At 37.9% G+C, this 21,070-nt stretch overlaps 1 protein-coding gene across 1 annotated transcript in view; it reads right to left on the reverse strand.

Annotated features, from left to right (window-relative positions):
• uxs1 (UDP-glucuronate decarboxylase 1) overlaps positions 1-21,070 on the reverse strand; it is a 46,943-nt gene that overhangs the window by 22,593 nt on the left and 3,280 nt on the right. Inside the window, exons 2-7 of the mRNA XM_072686085.1 lie at positions 14,785-14,812; positions 13,875-13,923; positions 11,095-11,138; positions 6,369-6,429; positions 5,437-5,617; positions 1,354-1,458 (exon numbers count right to left, since the gene is read on the reverse strand). Coding sequence (XP_072542186.1) covers positions 1,354-1,458; positions 5,437-5,617; positions 6,369-6,429; positions 11,095-11,138; positions 13,875-13,923; positions 14,785-14,812 — 468 coding nt within the window. The remainder of the gene's footprint in view (positions 1-1,353; positions 1,459-5,436; positions 5,618-6,368; positions 6,430-11,094; positions 11,139-13,874; positions 13,924-14,784; positions 14,813-21,070) is intronic.

Raw genomic sequence — 21,070 nt, forward strand, 5'->3', positions numbered from 1 at the left:
TTCTGTTAGAATTGGCCCTGGGTGCTTATTACACACATGCTGATGACCAATACCAGTCACCACCATTCTGAAGGGCCCTAAATGGTCACATAGAAAATCAGACTCTGTGCTACAGGTAAGGTACGGTTGAGAGTTATAGGATTAGAACAGTTTCAAGTGACAATGCTTTGTACTTTTAGGCTTTAAAACCTTGGATTGCAACTCGAATTGTAAGGTGTTATGTTATTTGGACATTTAAGCACAACCTTTAAGTGCAGCAGACAGCATTTGCCAAGCCAACTCCTCTGTTTTTTTCAGCTCTTTCAGGGTCATATCAGAATCAGAATCAGAATCAGAATCTCTTTATTTCACCAAGTATGTTACACATACAAGGAATTTGTCTTAGTGAGAGCAACACGTATGACAAGTAACAAAAACACAGAACACAGATTATTTACAGTATTAAACTAAAGTAAAATTATACTAAACAATAAATAGAGTAGAGGATACATTAAAAAAGTAAAAAGTACTAAAGGTAATAAAGAGCTGAAGAAGCTGAAGAATAGAGGAAAAAAAAAACATTAAAAATAAATAAAAGCAACAACAATTCTAATACATATATTTATTTATTTATTAATTTTCAAATAATCAAATTAATATACTCAGAAACAGAAAGCACAGTTATTAGTTTACATTGCCTACAAAAAAGAAAAGCACATTAGAGCATAATCTTAAATATTAGGTTAAAAATTCTTAAACAATGAGAGAAGCAATATTCACTGTCTGATCAGCTTCTCTTCTCCCACCATTGCCATACAATATCAACGGACGGTAGAGCTGCTATTCATGAGTTTCTTGGCAGAAATTCATGGCAGTCTGCCACAGTGACGTGCGCTAGTGACCAGCTAGGTTGCCGTGGAGACCGCAGTGTCTAGGCTCAGTCACTTGTTCGTAATTATCCTTGTGTTGCTGCCAGTAGCTTTGCTTGCATCTGGATAAGATAGATGTGGAGGGAACGGAGTGTGTCCTTGTATGAATAATTTGATAATGCCAAAACGATGACTTGCGACAGAGCAAGGCTGAACAAGAAGAATAAGCTGAAGATTTAATTTACTCCTTTTTTTCTTTGGTCAAAATTCACAAGTATACTGAAAGCCTACCTAATGAAAGTCTGCATTCCTTACAGTCACCAGCAAATACTCCATAGAAATGTTAACAGTCAGAAATGAAAAAAAAAAAAAAAAAAAAGTATGGTACATTCAAATAAAGGTACCTTGTAGCAAAGGGATGATCTTGTGTTGCCCTCCATGCCTTCCACATGCTTTCCTGTGCTTAACCTGTGCGTGCTGAAGTAAATTATATTTAGGTACTTACCAAGCATATTAAGTGTGCCAATGGTGTTGGTTTTCAGGGTCTTGATGGGATTGTACATGTAATTGGGTGGGGATGCAGGGGAAGCCAAGTGATAGATCTGGTCCACTGTAGAAAGAGGAAAAACTGTCTCAGTCAAGTGAACAACACCAGCAGAAACAAACCTAGAAAAGGATAAAATAATATTGGATAAAACTGCTAAGAAAACCTAAAACAGACACTGACCGTCTATTATTAGACAGTTAGAAACACCCTTTGTCGTCATTGTACAGCAATACGACAGAATTTAAGCTCCCCATTTGACCCATTAGTCGAAAACACAAACTCGCACAACAGTAAATCATGAGAAGCGAGAGAACACACCCAGAGCAATGAGCAGCCACTTTACCCCCTGTTGAGCAAGGCACCTATACCCCCCAGTTGCTTATGGGCACCTCAGCTGTGATTGTTGAGGGAGGAGAACAATCACAGCTGCACTGCACTTCCTACTGGTCCAAGGGGTAAAACCATCAACCTACCACTCCCAAGCCCCAAACTCTATCTTTTTGGCCACAGCTGCTAAACAATGCTTATTACAGAGGTGGTAAGAGTGCTGCGTTATTGTTCACAGGGTCATGGGTTCGATACCCAGGTCCACGAAGCTGCCACTGGGCCCTTAAAACTCTCTGTTCCAGGGGTGCTGTAGCATGGTTGACCCTGTGATCTGATGCAGGCTTTCTAAGCTGGGATACATGAAGAAAAGAATTGCAACATACTGAACAAGTAGAATAAAGGCACACTGTTCCATTTTACCTGATGGCAGAGACATAGCGTAATGTGCCATGTCTTTTTTGTTCACCTTAGCGAACACTGGGTTTAAATTAGCCACATTTCATCAAATTTGCCAAAAATTAATGAGAAATCAATGAAGTGTGGATCAGAGAGCTGTGTGACCCTTCCTCTCTTTTTAATAAGGATATTAGAAGAAACACAGGGAAATCATTTGATTATTGGGAAGTTTCAGGTAATATTACTAATGTTTTATGTGCTGAAAACTACTAGGTGTCATATACTCATTTAGAAATATTGAAGTAGTCAACTAGTGTGTTAAGACACTTCTGGACCGGTTAGCTGATGGGTTTGTAAAGTGTTTACATTTGGACAAGGTTTTCAAATGGAGACAAACTGAAGGCTTTGTAATTCAATTGAACCTTTGAATGAATGTTTGCTTACTGTTCAGTGTACACCAACAAAACTTTCTCAGGCATTACTAACTCCAAAAAATATATATATATTAAATATTATTATATATAAATATATCAACCTGTGAAATCAGACTTTGGAAGTGGGAGGTTATTTTAAAGGTGCTTGAATTACCTCACAAGAACAAAACTCATCTAGTGCTACATTTGAAGCCTTCATTTTAGCTGGGCCCAGTTATCACTTTTAGCACTTTTAAATGTAAATGTGGGAGTTGACATTAATCTAAGAAGAGGTATATCGTGAATTTATTTGTCAAAAAACAAGAAACCACTACCTTCAACACTGCATTCCTGCATTTCCTTTTGTGGAGATTTAGTGTATATACACTGCTATTTCTATTCTTATATATTTGTATTATCTTATATCTCTGTATATATATTTTATATTTTACTTAATATGGGATATTTTATTTGACAAATCTGTTTCTTCTTTGCTTCTCTTATTTTATATATTCTACCCTGCTGTTTTATGTCAGCGACAGAGCATTCAAAGCATTTCACCGCTAGTTGTATTGTGTATAACTAAGTGACAAAATAAACTTTGAACTTGAACTATGGCCAGGCCAGGCAACATAGTTTAGAAACGATGAACAGACTGTGAGACAATGAATAACAGACCTTTGGGAATGGCCAGTTTTTCAGGAAGAACAAGGAACAACAAACAACAAAAACAACAACAACAACAAATATAGCCTGACAGGGGACAACAGTGACTGACCACAGAGATAAGTGAATAATTAATTGAGCTGAATAATTAGAGGAATCTAAGAAGAGGTATAACATGAATCAATTTGACAAAAAAACAAGGTACAGTCAACAACACACAAGCAACTCTCTCATCACAGCAGGGCAAGTAAAGGGGAGCCTAAGGCAAGGTCACAGCCTCCTGCACACAGCAGGTCTTCTTCAGGCCAATTTACAAAGACTGCAAATAGACTACTGACCAACTGACAACAGAGTGAAGATAAACAACGGTTTGAAGTGGGATTTATGGACAGAGCAGACTTCTGATAGTTTAAGTGGTTTGACACAAGTACTAGATCGGACTGGTTTATTAGGAGAAGGTCTGTGACAAAATGTGATCAATTACTTGTAGCCAATAAAATCACTACAGGATGGATACAGGTTTCTAACGGGTTATATGTCCTATGAAACTGATCATTTACCTTAAACATGCTCATATCACTTATCAATTATGTAAAACCAAACCAAACAACCTTCTTAACTGTCAATGGAAGCCTAGGCCTATCCAAGTCAATGAAAGCCAGGCTATTCCAAGTCACTCTGGAGCATTTCTGCTGGTCCAGCCATCATGAGATTGGATCACACTGTAAAGAACAATTGGCAGACTCAACTTATGCAAATCCATATGTCTTACCCCAGGACCCCATGTAAACGTAATCCTGACTGTATGTGGGCCATACAAATGCACTGGTACATTCACACTCTGGCTCATGCCCCGCTCTCCTCAGAGTGCTTACGCATGTGGTGAACCAGAGTTTGTCACCAGATGCTGTGACTCAACAGGAGTTGGAACTGATAGACAAATTTTCCATTAAAGAAGCCTGCTCATTCTGAGAGACAGGGGGTGAAACACTGCTCATCTCACACCTGCAACTGCTTCTGTTCCAAAAACACATTTCCTGAACAAACAATGACTAGACCCAAAACAACAATCTGACTACATTTCTTACATTTCACAGGGACCACAGTCAGAGAGAACAACATAAAAAGGGCACCTTGTATATTTAACAGTAGATTTGTGTAGTTTCTTTTGATGATAATCAATGGAATTAATAAGGTGTTTGGCACCTCATGGCTGCAATAACAGCCTATGAAAGGTGTAGGTGCCGTCTACAGTCTACTTCAATTCATACCAGAAATACTTTATGGAGCGCGATCATTCAAAAGAATGCAATTCTGCAACTCCACAGCCCAGCCCAAACAAATATTTTCTATAGTTAGTCTATTTCTATAAAAGTATATAAGCTGTGTCAATCAGTATCATTGCTTAACAGTAAGCTTTCAAATCACAAGTTCATAATGATCAGTTTTTATTTATTTATTTTTGTTCATTTAAGCCACATTATGTAGCATATTTACCCTGACACAACAGCTTTAGCGTCATGGTGATGTTTTACTGGCCTGTAATTGTAAGAACAGTGTGTTTATCGTTGCTACTCTGGGCCCGGCATGCTACTAACTACACTGTGTAACTTTGGTGAAGTGGGAAGGACGACACTCACCAAAACTGTGTGCCGCTGCGTAACTGGTCATATTTTATACTTGTGTAAAATCTGGTAATATTAAATCTACTGCCTCAGCCCACATGCTTCTTTAACTGTCAATGCCAGCTCCGTATCTCTGAGCGTGTCCAGAAATGCATGTATAAAGCATGTGTCCTTCAACAGGATCTTAAATTGCGAATTATGTCGACTGTAGGGGGAGACCAGTAGCAAGAAATGACTGATTCTCACATAATACTGCTCTAACTCCTGCCGTTAGCATAAACTTTCATTTCAGAATCCCTAGTGTCTGTGGAATGAGACACTTTTCTATTCACATATAATGCAAAGCAAACCGGAAGATCAATTGTATTTTTTGCTGAGAAAGTGTGTAGAAAGCTAATTTTAACAGATAGTATATTGAATGAAGAAATGAAAAACAAACTAGTGATTATGATTTTTAGATAGTGAAAAATAATATTTGATTTAACTGTCAGCGATGAAAAAAAGTCCAGAACCAGGTTAAAAAAAATCATTGATTGGGATTATTAAGCGCAGAGGCACTTTTTCATTTTTAGATGTGGAGGCAATTCAAACAATATAGAGTGGTTAATATAAACCTTCAATATAGAGTGGTTCCACCACATCGTGGTTGATGAGCTCGAAGTTCTCATGGCCTATCCAGTGCTCTACGTTGCGCTTGCGGCCGGTAAAGAAGTTGTCAACCACAGTCACTTCGTGACCGTCCATCATCAACTTATCGGTCAGGTGAGAACCCACGAAGCCTGCACCACCAGTGATCTACAGAAAAAGTGAAGATGTCACTGCAATCCTTCTGTAGTACCACATATCATTGTCAAACACCTTAATGGACACACATCACATCACATGCATCTCATGCTGTTTCCATTTCCATCTGTTTTCCATTCCTGAATCAGTTTACATATTCTGAGATATCAAATAAAAGTAGGTAACAGCTAGCATTTTGCATTAAATTTGTATGCTTGCTTGATATGGATATATTTTTTTGCCAGCATAAAAAAGGAAACATTGTTATAATGTTACAATGGAAATGCATTTTCCATGGCAGGAGGCAGCAGGATTAGTGGAATAATAATAATAATAAAAACAACTTTCTCTCTCCAAACAATAGGTGGAAAACAGAAGGTACTTGTACTTGAGCCATTATATTTGACAGTGGGTTTCATCTCTGGGCTTTTAAGGTATACAATTCAGGCATAAAATATACAAAACAATAAGAAAGCTACTCAAGAGCAAATCTGGATGGAAACCTGGCTACTCACTTTAAGCAACAGAGATGGAATCAAACTAGAGACCCAGAAGTAAAGGTCAACACCCCTTAGCTGAACTCTTCTGAGCACTTCTATTCATTTAGAACAATCTGGCAGATCCAGCACTGATCTTTAAGAGCATTAAAATGTGACTGAATTCCTAACTGCTGCTTTTATAATACGATAATATATCTGGCTCCACAATCTGGACTTTGCAAGGAAATACTAGGCAATATATTATTACATTGTAATACTCTTACCAAAATCCTCTTCCGATCTTTCTCAGACAGGAACTTCACAGGTGGATATCTTTGGGTAAAACTGAGAAATAAAGAAGAAAGATCATGTGAGAACTTTTACATTTGATGTGGCAGCTGGCAGTTTCTCTTAAGACTTTAGACACCGCTTGCATCCACAGTGTGATTTTCTTATAAAAGTAGAGGAGGCTGAACCATGTCCAAGTACTTACTGTGACTCTATGGAAGGAAAATGACATCAGAAGTATTTCTTCTTAGCTTTAGTGGTTAAATAGTTTTATTTAGAGGAGCTCATCTCTTGGTATGAGCACTTGGCACAAACGTAACGTAACGTAAACGTAAAAATCCACTGATCAACAAGATAAATACAAATATTTATGTATATTTCCGATTGCATATTTGGTAAATATAACAAACATAAATAGCAAGAAATTGGCAACAACAAATGGCTTTAAAAAACATCTGCCCTCAACACTGCATCCCTGCATTTCCTTTGTGGACATTTAGTGTATATATACTGCTATTTCTATTCTTATATATTTGTTATTATCTCTGTATATATATTTTATACTTTACTTAATTTAGTATATTTTATTTGACAAAGCTGTTTCTTCTTTGCTTCTCTTATTTTATATATTCTACCCTGCTGTTTTATGTCAGTGGACAAAGTGTTCAAAGCATTTCACAGATAGTTGTACTGTGTATCACTAACTAAGTGACAAAAACTTTGAACTTGAACTATGGCCAGGCCAGGCGACATAGTTAATAAACGATGAACAGACTGTGAGACAATGAATAACAGACCTTTGGGAATGGCCCTGAGTTTTTCAGGAAGAACAAGGAACAAACAACAACTATAGCCTTACAGGGACAACAGTGACAGACCAAAGAGATAAGCGAATAATTAATTGAGCTGAGTAATTAGAGGGGGTGATTACTTTAGAGGTTGAGGTCTCTGACTCAACATGTTGTGACTCAAGCTTGAAACCATTGTGAAAGTGCAACAGACTTGCTTTAGGTGGGTTTAAAAATCCAGTTTATCCTTTTTACCAAAGTAAAGCGCAACAGAAAAGGAAAAGTTACATAAAGAACCATGGCAACCCAAAGCACCATTAAAAATGCTTAAATGCTGTAACTGTATTTCTCAATGCCAGGAATTTGCGATCGTGAGAAATCACACATATTCAACCAAGCCTTGCAGTATTCCAATAACATTTTTGCAATCAGTGAATAAATTATAGCCAAAAGACCAAACCATGTGTATGAAGTGCTTCAAAACTAAGCATGAAGTTTAAATCCTGAGCAGTGCCGCTTTGACATCAGTGTGTCGGCTACCTGGTTATGCCACACTGGTGGCAGGTCCAAAAGAGACAGTGGCTGGCTTTGCATGTTTTATAGGAGACGTGTTACGTCCTTACCCTCCTAGTGTTGAGAGCATTGCTAGTGCTAAGGGGAAAGTTACTAACCAAATTGGGAGGAAAAAAAGGGAGAGAGGAAAAAAAAAGGAAACTCAATAAAATACATAAATAAATAAATAAAATAAATAAATTCATAATCATGCTACATGCCTGAAAGCCACATGTTGCATTCAAAGGCAGTTTTGGACACGGTCATTCTCTCAGCCCTTGATGCTTTGTCTGAGTGTAGATGGAGCTTCTGATGTGTTAGCTCTTAATTTTGCGAGTTCCATTCTGTTTGTCTATGGTTTTCCTGAGCTCCGCTTATGTTTGTACAGTCTTTTGTTCCACAATGTGATAATCAATCAAGGTTGTCTGTATTGTGCCTCATTAGAAAGCACTAAAACACTTTTGAAAATGCCAATATAAATGAGCGGGCTAAACTGTTGCATTCTGAATAGGCGCAGATATGTTAAAATGTCGTTTTTTGTGGAATCAGAGAAGCGGTTACAAAACAGGCTGTATTTGCTGCTTTGCTGAACAGTTTTAATACTTCAATATTTCCATATTGCTTAAAATTTCTTTATTTCAATAGTGCACTGGAAATTCGGCTTTCCATTTAGAAGTCCTTAAAGTTGTTGGTCTGAACGGTAGAATTTTGCATTGCCAAATGTCTTTTGCAGTTTGTGGAGCAACACTCTGGAAAAACCTGTTCATCTACAGACACATAATGTGTACTTGTAGAGATAATACGCTTAGGGCTTGGGAAGCACTGGGGCATATGTGTAAAGAAGGTTGATGGGATGTTATTGACTCCCTCGACAGTCCCACAAAAGGCCAGTTCACCAGAGCAGAGGCTCCGTTAGACCATTCCTCCACTTGGAAAATGAGAGCTCAGAGAGCAGCAACAAACAAATACGCAGGCATAAAGTTCAGAAAACCACCAGAATGCAAGGAACTGGATATTGTGCATCTTATTACAAGGACCATTATCATCCTAAAGCATTTTCGCATCCATTCGGAGGAGTGATTTTAGCCCACCCAATCAGACCTCTCAAACATGCAGAAAGAGTGTGCATGCATGTGTGTAATCATGCCTTAGGCCCAGTTAACAGTGTGTCAGACAATTTCTAACCTAAGCCTGCTGAGGGTCCTACCTAGGAAATGAGAGAGAGAGAGCGTAGGAGAAGAGCACTGTGTGAGATTTCACAGTTAATCAGAAAGTAATTGGAGAGTACAGAAAGAAAGCAGTGCAACAAATACCATCCTGAGCCACTCATGATTCAGCCAAACACTCAGTTTCCCCCTTCATGTTCTTGCACAGTTCACTGTGTTTTATACACAATCTTTTACCATACCTGAAGTTGTCCAAGTTAAAAAAAAAACATTGGGAAAAAGCAAACACCTTCCTTGTTTCTTGGTCCTCGTTTAAATATCTATTGATCCGTTTATCTGGTTTATGTATGTATTCGAATCAGGTAGAATTGTAGTGTGTGTTTAAAAAAAAAGTACATAAATAAAAACTTACAACTATAATCAATCAATTTAAATGAATCCCCACCCATCTGAGCATATTTCACACAACTGTAGCAAAACTTATATCAGCAATACTCTACTGAATTAGATTGGAATGAAACTCCAAGTACTCTAAGAATGTAAATGACTGTCTGGAGAACGTAACCTTATACCTAACCCTAAATCTAACCCTAAAAGGGTAAGGTAAAGGTTAGGATTCATTGCAATTGTATTTCCGAATTTAGAGCATAATAACAAAATACCACCAGTACCACAATGGGTCACATAATTCAAAGCACATCTGATTTAGTTGTTAAAAATCTAACCATATGAAAATAAAAAAAAAAATCAGTGTCAGTCTTTTCTTCCACCCAAGTAGCCTCTGTGTTCATATATGCTATAAGTTGAATGCATAATACCTATATATCCTACCATGTTACGCATTATCTTCATCATTATCCAACCACACACATTCAGTGCTAGATGCTGTGTAGGTAAGTTTATTGTGCCATATGTCCTGCATATTTATAGCTCATTTGAAGAGTTTTTGTTACATAAACTTGGACAAATATTTTCTTTGAACAGTAAAATACTCTACAGCACATCCGGCTATTGGTTGCGGACCATGTTGTAACAATCTCACATACAATAAGGAGTAATATGTCATTAGACTGTCATTAAATGTCATTTAAGATAAATTACCCAGTAATGCAGAATGATTCAGTACGTGTACTAGATTCTCTTTAAATGGAAATATTGTCTCAGTGTAAATGTAATTTTCAGTCATGTATTTTGGGAAAAAAAAAATTGTTTATGATCCAAGTTTATTGGATGCATTATTTGCAATGCACTTGAATCAAGACAAAAAGAATGATTCTTTTCTAATATTGCCATCACTGGCATTAACAAACCATTGTTCTTAAAAACTGAGCATTAAAATATAAAAAAGTAGTTATGTAGTAGAAATAAGCAGGGGAATATGGTCACAATCTCAAAATAGAGACATTTCATTTATGCTTCAAATAACTTCATCGGAATGAATATCAGCACATAATCTTGTCTACTTGTTGAGGAACACAACTGTTTGTTAACAGAGTTTTAAACATCATGAAAAGGCAGAAATGGCAGAACCTAGAACAGGGTTGTACAGCGAGGGGAACGTGATGTTAAATATACAGCCAAAAACAACAACAACAAGAAAACAACAAATATGCTTCAAGGGTGTGAATTTGGAGGTAATTTTCCATGGTTGGTTCACAAACATTTTATTATAAAACGATTTATGTCTTCATCAAATTACAGATCTAAAGTTTAGCTCTGTTTGCCGTTGGGATGAACCAAAGCTTCTACAGTCCAGTTTAACCCCAAGCTGCTGCAAGAGAGTCAGCTTGCACCAGTGGCGATTAAAAGAAGAAATATAATAGGTTTTAAACAGTTTTTGGACTGGACCACACCAGTGCTGGCCGAGACAAGTACAAATACTACTAAGTCCAGCACGTCTAACTAAGCTTATACTACATTCTTATGACATAGCAGAAGAAAAGTTCAGAGGGAAAAATAAAATATGTACCAGTATTAGCCAAGAAAAAAACTACTGTTGAAATTAGACACAAGAGATGGGAGAAACTCTAGAGGAGAAAAATGAGATGGAAAATGAGTTGTTGTAGGTCACTAAAAACATATGACCATGGGCGGAGCTACGCATCATACGGCAACCAGCCATTAGAGGTGCTAGACCTGTGGTGGCTTCACTTTTGAGAGACCATGTGCTGTCCATGTTCTTCTACTGTGTATGTAAAGACACAGTGTGAACTTACCTAAGCTCAAGGTCCCGAATTTTCTCTCTCAATGGTGCTACAGCCTGTAAAAAAAAATATATATATATATATAAGTAAATATATTTAGTAAACAGATTAATTCTGTGACGTATGCCAATCACAGCTTTCATGTCTTGGCAGGCTCTCCACTAGTCTTTCACATTCCTGTTGGATGACTTTATGCCATTCATAGTATGCAGGTAACAGACGCCTGAGTCAGACCAGACCCAAAATTGGACTCTTTGTACCGGCTTCTGGCTTAATATATTACTGACTATAAAACTGTACCAACTTTCCAGTGGACATTCAAGAAACTATAATTCCAGTCATAATTAAAGAGAAAACCATAAGTCCCGTTAAAAATACAAAAAACTTTTAGTTTAGCTAGTTCAGTCTCTATTGTTAAAAAGTCTAAAAGCTAATGCAGAACCGTGTCGTGACAGCAACATGTATAGGGGTGTAACTGTATGTACATTCTCACTGGACCGCCACAGGTAAATATGGTAATTTCACATGCATGTGTGGCATTAGGAAAATTTAAGATGTAATCCATTGGATCTGCATGGTATTGTGGAAACTGTAGTGGTTTAGGAGTATTGCTATGCTATGTCTTTCTAGTTTTATATTGTCACCTACGTCTACACATTGCACTTTCTGTAGTCTGTCCTGTACTGTATTGTATTGTGTCGCATTGTGTTTTGTTCCATGTTGGCCTTGTTAGATTTTTAGATTTGAAACAACTGAAAATAAATATGTTTTTACCGGAATTCTGGCTTTTAACATCTTATTTAGAAAGAGGGAGCATGAAAGCCATTGTAGAAATGCATCCTTGTCTAAAACATTAAAGCATAGACAGTGAAGACTATAAAGACAGACTGTGTTTCTTTTGGGGTTTTTTTTTGTTTGTTTGTTTGTTTGTTTTTTTTTGCTGTGACCTTTACTTGTTCTTACCTAATCTGGGCTAAATGAGGAGTCAAACATCAGGCAAAACCAAGGACATCAGACAACAATGAAAGTCTGATGCAAGTACCTGAATGCAGTCAGCTAATTTCATGAGTTCCTTTTCACAGCTTGGATGTTTGAGCTGTGTTTGGAGCTCCATGTAGGATGAAAACAGTGTCCTTCTAGTAAAACGTTGTAGTTGCTAGGATACAGCATATGATTCATCTTAATTTACTGAACTCCAAATAAATTGTACAAACGATGCATCTCTTTATTCACTGTTGCACAGAAAGATCTGACTTCATTGACATTTGATTGGTGGCCCCAGTGCCAAACACCTTCAGAGAGACGGCCCTCAGGCTCTCATTTCCGTTTGTATTGTAAGTCAGCTTTAATGAAATATCACACATCGGCAGCTGCGGAAACAAAGGTCATCCTTTTTAAAGACTAGTTCAAAATTAACCTCCACACCCATGTGAGACACTTTGAACCTTAAGGTCAGGCAGATATGCAGACAGCATTTATCTAATGAGCTGTGATGCAATGAGATGTAGTGGTGATCACTCCTTTTATTGAGTGTTTGTATGGCTTACTGCCATTTTGACTGCTACTGTATGGATGCAAACACCTTCAGCTTGAGACACTTCCACAAAAGTGACTAGAAAACTGTTCTAAAGGAATCTATAGAAAAATATTCAATGGAAATATTAACAAACAAAATACATCATGTCTAAAAAAGGAAGTGTGAACAGGCTTTTATCCAATTTAGTTCACTCCTTTAACAACAACTGTGGGTTAAGCAGTGGTTCTCAACCCTGGTCCTGGAGGCAGCCTGACATGCACATTGTGGTGCTTTCCCTGCTCCCAACACCGGATTCAACTAATCAGCTCATTAACAAGCCCTTTCAGAGCTGCAGGAGGTGTTGTAGGCAGAGTCGCCACTAAAATGTGCAAGGCAGGGTGCCTTCAGGACAGTGCCGAGAAACACTGGGTTAAAAGACGAACAAGGTGCAGGCTGTCAGCTTTATGTTAATCTGTGTTGCTCTTTGTATACACAGTCCTCCCATTTTCCAAAAACTAAAGAAATCTTGAGATTAGTTGTTTCTTGGCACTTGCACGGTTAGACACAAAAGACTCAAGGGCATGTCCTTGGATTAGATACATTAGATTTACTTTAAATGTATTGGTTTATTCTTCATGATACATAAAGGGTACAGCGTGTTCTCTGCTCGACAGCATGCACCATAATGTACAGATACATACCTTTACATCCCTGTTAAATAGTGAACCTGGTATTGAGAATTATAAGGAACTAATTGTAAGGAACTTAATAACAGATGTAGCTACATTTATTTACAAAATCACAATGGACCAATTTTAAGAAGTGCTTATGTTATTTAAAAAAAAAGGTTTTATGATGAAGCCCTACAAGCTAAATTAAAGATTTTTTTTATATTGACAAGATTTGATCACCATAATTATTTTGTCCTCCTGTATAAATAATCTTTATTATTATTTTTATAATGCCCCAGTGGATGAACATTATTATACTGCTGACCCATGTCAAAAAAGGCAAACACATAGGTGTCACCTCTGCTGATTTCTAGTGCCCTTACTAGTAAACTTAATTAACAATAAAAGCCCAGCTAATTCAAATCATAATTTGATTATGCTCTCAGCTAGTTCCATAATTTGCTTTCAGGAGAGTCAGGCAAAGGTGTCCTCGTTAAATGAATAAATCACAGGACAAAAAAGGAGACAGGGTTGCTGGGGAAAATGAGGAGAAAATCCGACAGGAAGAAAGACAGACTAAACAAAAGCAGCTTGTCTTCACCAACCTCGTCTATTCTCTGTTCGATCTTCGTTTCTCCATGCTCCTGGATGGACCTGTGAGCAAAAGAATGGAGCAGCTGGTGATGCATGCACATTCACAGCTACACAAACAGTACATAAACACAAATCCTTTCAGAATGGCCAAGGAAGCTTTTGCTGAAATACTTCAATCAAACACATAGTAGAAGCACTCCAGTATCTCAGAGTCAACAGCGCCACATGATCCTTGCTCAGGCAGCCTGAGGCTGGCTTTCCACTGATCCCCCATCCAGCTTCCAAACTGCGCCACAGTGAGTGGGCCTAATCCATGTGTTTGATCAGCAACAAGCAGAGCTGCTCTTAACACGCACATCTCAGACACACAGTCCATCACTCTCTGACTTGCTGTTAATAGTATTCGCACTACATGTCTCATGTGTACAACACCCCTTATGGCTCTGCATTGATGAGGAATACTCATTCTGACTCATTGTGATATTCTTTTATCCATGTGATTTACAAGAGCTGATATCCAGTTAGCACAGTACAGTCCTTTACAGCATTGTACTAAATAGCCTCAATCTTCTCCCACTGCAGTGTAACAAATATCTGAAAAGTGATTTGAATACTGCTATCTGGAAATGGTTCTCATATCCCAAAGGTATTTGATGGAGCTCCACCACATCAGAGGAAACAGTTGTGGGGAATCGTCTCATGTGTGGCTGCCCCAGAGTGTCTCATGCTACTGTAAATGCCTTTCTATGGAGGTTATGAAAGCTGTGTTTGCACTGCTGAACGATTGGGTCACACATTGAGGCAACATAAAATAGCATATTATATATATATATATATATATATATGAAGTGTATGTATGTATGTATGTATGCATGTATGAAGTGCGAAATTATCTGCAAGCTCACAGAAAAGCATCTTTACCTCATATTGGTGTAGGTTCCCCAGACAGCTGAAAAACAGAAATGGGAAAAAAGCAAGCGTTAATATATAGTTAATGATGCAGTACAATCACAGTTACGGTGTAATGTATGGAAAAAATTGTGAAGCTGTTACAATTACGCCTGGCAATACCCCGGGTGAAAGGCTGCCAGCTGCGCTGCCATACCATCCGGTTCTTTACCAAGGCAAAAAAGCAAAAAGCATAGTGCACCAATGCCACTTGTGCTTCCCAGTGCCTGAATCACTCAGAAGGTGGTCAGTGTTAATTTAATAAACTTAAATAAAATTGCCACCATTTGGCCGCTCCATACAGTGACATACAACAGACATTTTGCCTCAAGGAACAGATTTCCACTTTTTTTTTAACTAACTTGGTGTTCGAGTGCAGAGAGAAAGTGAATTTGTGAGAACAGCACAATGTCTTACCAAGGTCACTGGGAAAACACCTGCAACATGTGGGCCAGCCATGCTTTTGGGGCCTGAACACAACTGGAGCAAACATTCATCACTGAACCAGTCATTCCTGACCTAAATACCATCCTTCCTAGAATGTTTCCAAATACATCCCCAATTGATTTGAAGATATTCTTTGTAGGTTTGTAAAACTTCTTTTTCAGATTATGTTTGTTAACACACACAAAAAAAATCGAATGATTAATGTGAAGGTTAGAGCAGTTTTAAAACTGTCATAAAAACACACTTAACAATAAAGCATGCAGAGCCTTAAAATTTCCAGATAGATCCAATAAACAGAAAATATCAGTAATATTATTTATGCAGTAATCAGAGTAATAAATATAATACTATTTAGTTTATTAAACATTGTCAAAAAAATACAACTTTCAACACAGGGCTCCAGACAGAATTTTACCTAAAGGAGCCAGTGACCACTAAGCAATGAATACAATTATATAATTAGCGTTCACGTCTGCTTTCAATATCTTTGCTTTGATGTTGTCTGCAATGCAATCTTCGACATATCCAGTTTTTTCCCCATTAACTACATTTGGGAGGTGAATTTGATTCCTCATGTGAGATCATGGAGGTTGCATTGAATTTCTTTGAAGTATTTCTCTGCTGTTTATATGCCGAGACTACAGGCTATAAGAATTTTCTTAGGAACACTCTTTGTGATTTTATGCCTTCAGCTCTTGCAGTGTTTTCTCCACCTCTTTTTTGAAAGGATTTGTTTCTGTTATGAAATCCATTGTCCAGCTATATATTTTTGGTTGTTTTTCAACAGACTTTGCAATATATAGCCTGCTTTATACAACCATAAAGGAGCTATGCAAATTCCTGAAGCCATAATATTTTGAAATGTCTTTCTGACGTTGTACTTCTGCTTGAAGTGTACTGTTGTTAAAGTACATCTTCATCTGTGTCTTCCAGCAGTCCACTGGTAGTAACAGAAACGTTTTCTTAGCCGTGATTTTTTAGCATACAAAAGCAGTAACTTAACTAACCATTTTAGGCACCTGGAATGTCTCATGATCACGAGTGTCATACGCCTTAGTTACAGCGTGTGTACAGTGTGTAATATGAGTGTTCCCACTGAACTGAGTTCTATAGGAGTGGGCATGTGTGAAGTAAGTACTTAGAAGGACTCAAATGTAAATAAAGGTGAACATCTCCTTTAATAAAAATGCTGTAAAATAAATGTTATCATTAGCTAGTATACTAATGTCTATGGGATGCCTTTGCTCTGGTTCTTCAGAAGACCAGCATGAGTAGTCCTTGTTTTCTGGTGTTTTTTTTTTTTTTTTTAGAATACAAACACTACTGTCACGAGAAATGCTTGAAATGCATTGCTTCCCTGTGCTTACCTGTGAGATATTTACCATAATTCCTGGTTCTCTATAGTGAAAACCTACAATCTGTTTTACAAAAACCCTGAAGATGCTTTTGTCGACATAAATCCTGGGTTTTATACAGTACAATTACACATAAGCTGCTATTTACACACCCCATCTCAACTGTGACCACCAACAAATTGCTTGTTTTTCTAGCAAGGAATGAGTGATGAATAAGACATGAGAAAAGGAGAAAAAAAGAAGAAGGTAAAATGTCATTCAAGGGTGACCAGTTAAGTGCATGCTATACTGCTGACCCTGTTGCTGCTTCTAGTATGAAGGTTACAGATCATGACTACGACAGTGCACAGAAAAACATGCCATAACTGACTCTAAATAATCTAAACAACCATCTTTTTTATCTATGAACCTGGACAGCAATTTTTTATCTATGAACTGGTACAATTTGTAAACACTGTGAGCCAAGAGCCAGAAGGCAACACATCGAGCACGGTCACACACTGGCCGCTACATCACTCTGGTGTGTCAATGAGAAGCAGAGTTCTATTAGTGTGAGGAGTGGGACTGTTATATGGGCACGGGACTAGGAAAAGGGGAACTACTCAAGTCAACCTTAGAACAATGCAGTCCACTATTGTCTTTTAACAGGCAAAATGACGGGGGGGGGGGGGGGGGGGGGGGGGGAGTCACTAATACAACAAGTCACTAATACAACAGTCTGTTTTAAAATAAGTCACTAATACAACAGTAGCAGTAACTACTGTACTAAAATAACTTCAAACTGAAAGCTAAAATTACAGTCTTACACTTATCTTTTGTTTTTGTTTTTTTGTTTTTTGCTGCTTAAGGGAAGACTTATTTAGTTCTTATTTAGTTTTGCTAGATTTTCTTGCTGCTACTTTCTGCATATCTTGGGTTTTAAATTCTGACATGAGAGGTTTTGCATAACGTATTCATCCTTATTGTTCTTATTCTTCCTTAGCAAGTGCATAAAACAGCCTCAAGCTAAATTTAAAACCTGGTAGCTAAATGAGAGTCATTGGTTAATTGAGGGATTCATAATCCTAATAATCGATTATTCTCATTGCACAGCATTATGTTGCACTTATTAATTACCTTTTTCTTACCAGGTCAATATTTTTTTGCCTGGCTAATATTTTGTTTATTTCTGTCTAGAGTTGCATTCATTTTTCCCACAAGATCTTGAATTGATGATGGGGAACTTGGACCACTGCACAAAGCCTTCTCCAGCACATCCCAATGATTCTCAATGGACTCCTTAGAAGTTTTCTCTGCTTGATGCATGCCAATACATTGACCCTTTTGAAAGATCTTTTCCACTATCACAGGATGTGTCTTTCGACATGATTGTTTAACAAATCAGAAGTTACTCACTGCATCAGTTAGGGTCAAATAAGTTGTTGCCAGCTGAAACAATCACCCATGCAGTAATTATCCAATATGAGGCTCTTACCTATTGGCTTACCTATTCATTTTTTGGCCAGGCAGTGTATATACATGGCAACAAGTTATTTAACCCTAACTGATGCAGTAAGTAGCTTCTCATTTGTTAATCACTATGTCAAATTTTTATATACATATACTACACTGCTAAACGTATTCACCCATCCAAATAATTGAATTTAGGTGTTCCAATTAATTCCATGGCCACAGGTGTATAAAACCAAGCACCTAGGCATGCAGACTGCTTCTAAAAAGAAAGAATGAAAGAATGGGTCGCTCTCAGGAGCTCAGTGAATTCCAGCATGGTACCTTGATAGGATGTCAGCTGTGCAACAAGTCCAGTTGTGAAATTTTCTCGCTACTATATATTCCACAGTCAACAGTCAGAGGTATTATAACGAACCGAAAGCAATTTGGAACGAAAGCAACTCGGCCACGTGACAGAGCGGTGTCAGTGGATGCTGAGGCGCATTGTGTACAGAGATTTTTTGCCAACGTTTTTGCTGTCAATCGCTACAGACCTCAAAAGAAAAGCCTTCCAAGATGAGTTGAAGCTGTTATAGCTGCAAAGGGTGGTCCGACATCATATTAAACTCTATGGAATCAGAAAGGGATGCCACTTGTGCGTGTGCAAACTATTACTATAATTCTTTTGTTGAACCCTTTGAAGTAAAGCCAAAGGTTTACACCAAGGTGCAACACAATTATTTATTTTGGTAATAAATAAATAGCAATTCAGTTAATTAATATCTGTGTTCATTTGTTATATATAGCAATGTTTAAGTCAATCCTGGTGCCTTGATTAATATATTATGATCATAAACAGAGCAGTTCAACAGTATAGATGGTATAGACAGTTTGGTAACTTTTATCAATAATTTATAAATAGTTCTGGAGGACGGGTCAGGTCCCCCTTGTGAGTCTTGGTTCCTCCCAAGGTTTCTTCCTCCAGCTCTAAGGGAGTTTTTCCTTGCCACTGTTGCCGTTGGCTTGCTCACTGGGGGTCTTGGATGTGAGCATAACGTCTTCTTACGTTATTTTTTTTTCTGTCTTTTACTAATTACTAATTATGTAAAGCTGCTTTGTGACAACAGTTGTAAAAAGCGCTATACAAGTAAATTTGACTTGACTTAATTTAAATCTCTCCTACATAGTGAGGTATATGGCTCAGATTGCTGAATCCCTATTTGCCTCTACTTTCCTAACAGCAACACCAAACTCCCTGTCTTGCTGTTGAAACTGCAGTAACTTGAAAGGCTGAAGACCAGTTTAGCTCGGAGTACAGCTGTTATCTCCCTTGTCCTTGCAGGTTTGTGCAAAATGTAAACATATTAGTTTCAGAATAAACAATTCTGTAGTTATCTCTGCTTGGCTCCTGAGCGTGTCCGAATTCACACCAGACGCAGTACGTCAGCATTGCATAAGCTTGGAGCAAGTGGCATGCAAGAAATACACAATGATTCAGACCCGCTTCTATGATGGAAGAGCATCAGGAGAAAATATCAGCTTTTCTTTTCTAATTTAACGCTTATATAGCATGCCTAAAACTTGACCGCACAGACTGCAGATCGGTTTACTGCAACAAAATCACAATTATTGTTTGCTGCCGCCGCCCTCAAACACTGTTGATTCATTGGCACCAATTATTATTTTATAGTTTAGAAAGTTGAAGTGTGTGGACTGAAACACTGACTAAAACAGAACATTACATGTTGAAACAGATAAACAGCTAAAACAAATGTTGTCAACTGAGTTAACGGACCATTAGTGCGCATATCTGATCCTTGCTTCAGCAGTTTCTAAGGCATCCTGCACAAAGTTCTCTTAGAGCTGGACAATACACTGAATGTGTATATATATATAGTTTCAGTAAAGTTATTAATACGCTGGTTAAAAGAACACAGGTATGGCTGCTAACTTCTCTGGGAGCTCCAGTCACTTTGATATGTAATATTAATATTTATGACATATATTAATATATAATATAAAAAACATCAAGTCATAAAAAGACATTAGACTATGCAGTCCTACTTTCTCATTATTATTCTTTTAAACATTCGTCTGTCCCAGTTAGGTTCCAGTAGCCAGTTTGATTTTAATCCTTATACAACATCCCTAAGGCTTTGTACATAAACCATCCCTCTTCTGTCTGACTCTGCTGTGCAAACACTAAGCCTGAAAAGAATCTCAGTCTGCAAAATATTCAATGAAAGGAGGGGGTGGCATCTTATTTTGACCACATCAAGTCGAGTAGTAAATATTGTTATAATGGTTTTCTTGTGTCAGACCAAACAAGATTAAACAAAACTGCGCTTACCCAGAAGTCTGATAAGAAGTCAAAAATGAAGTTCAGCACCACGGAGAGCAGCTAAAAGAGAGTACAATGGCAGCCTGTTCAAGGCTAAAGAGCTTCAAGACAACACCCACCTGAAGGCCCTAGTCAGAAGGCACTCAACTTTTCAAACACCTTCTAAAGATATTTGCCACCACACGTCAGACCGGTTGTTCAATCAAAAGCTGCAGTGATCTCTCCCACCACTCAGATCAATAAATTGTTAAAACTTGACTACTTTACAAACACTTTACTTTCACCTTCCAGACACTTGAGCTCTCTACAAACCTTAAAGAAAGAAAAGAAAAAAACAACTCACTTGCAATCCTCAAATTGAAATCCTCAGAAAACTGTCTGCTTGGTACAGTTACCATGTGCCGTGTACTATAAGTAGCCCCAACAAAAAACAAACAAACAAAAAAACACAAACCATCCCACAACCTGACAACTTTGACACACAGCTTCCTGAAATCCTGTCTTTGCAAGCATGGTGGGTGGAGCTACTCCGATGGGGGAGGGGACATAGGAAGCCATAGGAAGTGTGACCCTCCTGGGGAGCCCAAAAAACACTGACTGGATTGTCTTATTTCACAGTTTGTGGGTTGGTAGGCGCTCCACCTACCCAAACCTGGCACTGCTGATACACAACATATATGTTGTA

The sequence above is a fragment of the Salminus brasiliensis genome, chromosome 8, assembly GCF_030463535.1.
Source record: "Salminus brasiliensis chromosome 8, fSalBra1.hap2, whole genome shotgun sequence".
Classification (NCBI taxonomy): domain Eukaryota; kingdom Metazoa; phylum Chordata; class Actinopteri; order Characiformes; family Bryconidae; genus Salminus; species Salminus brasiliensis.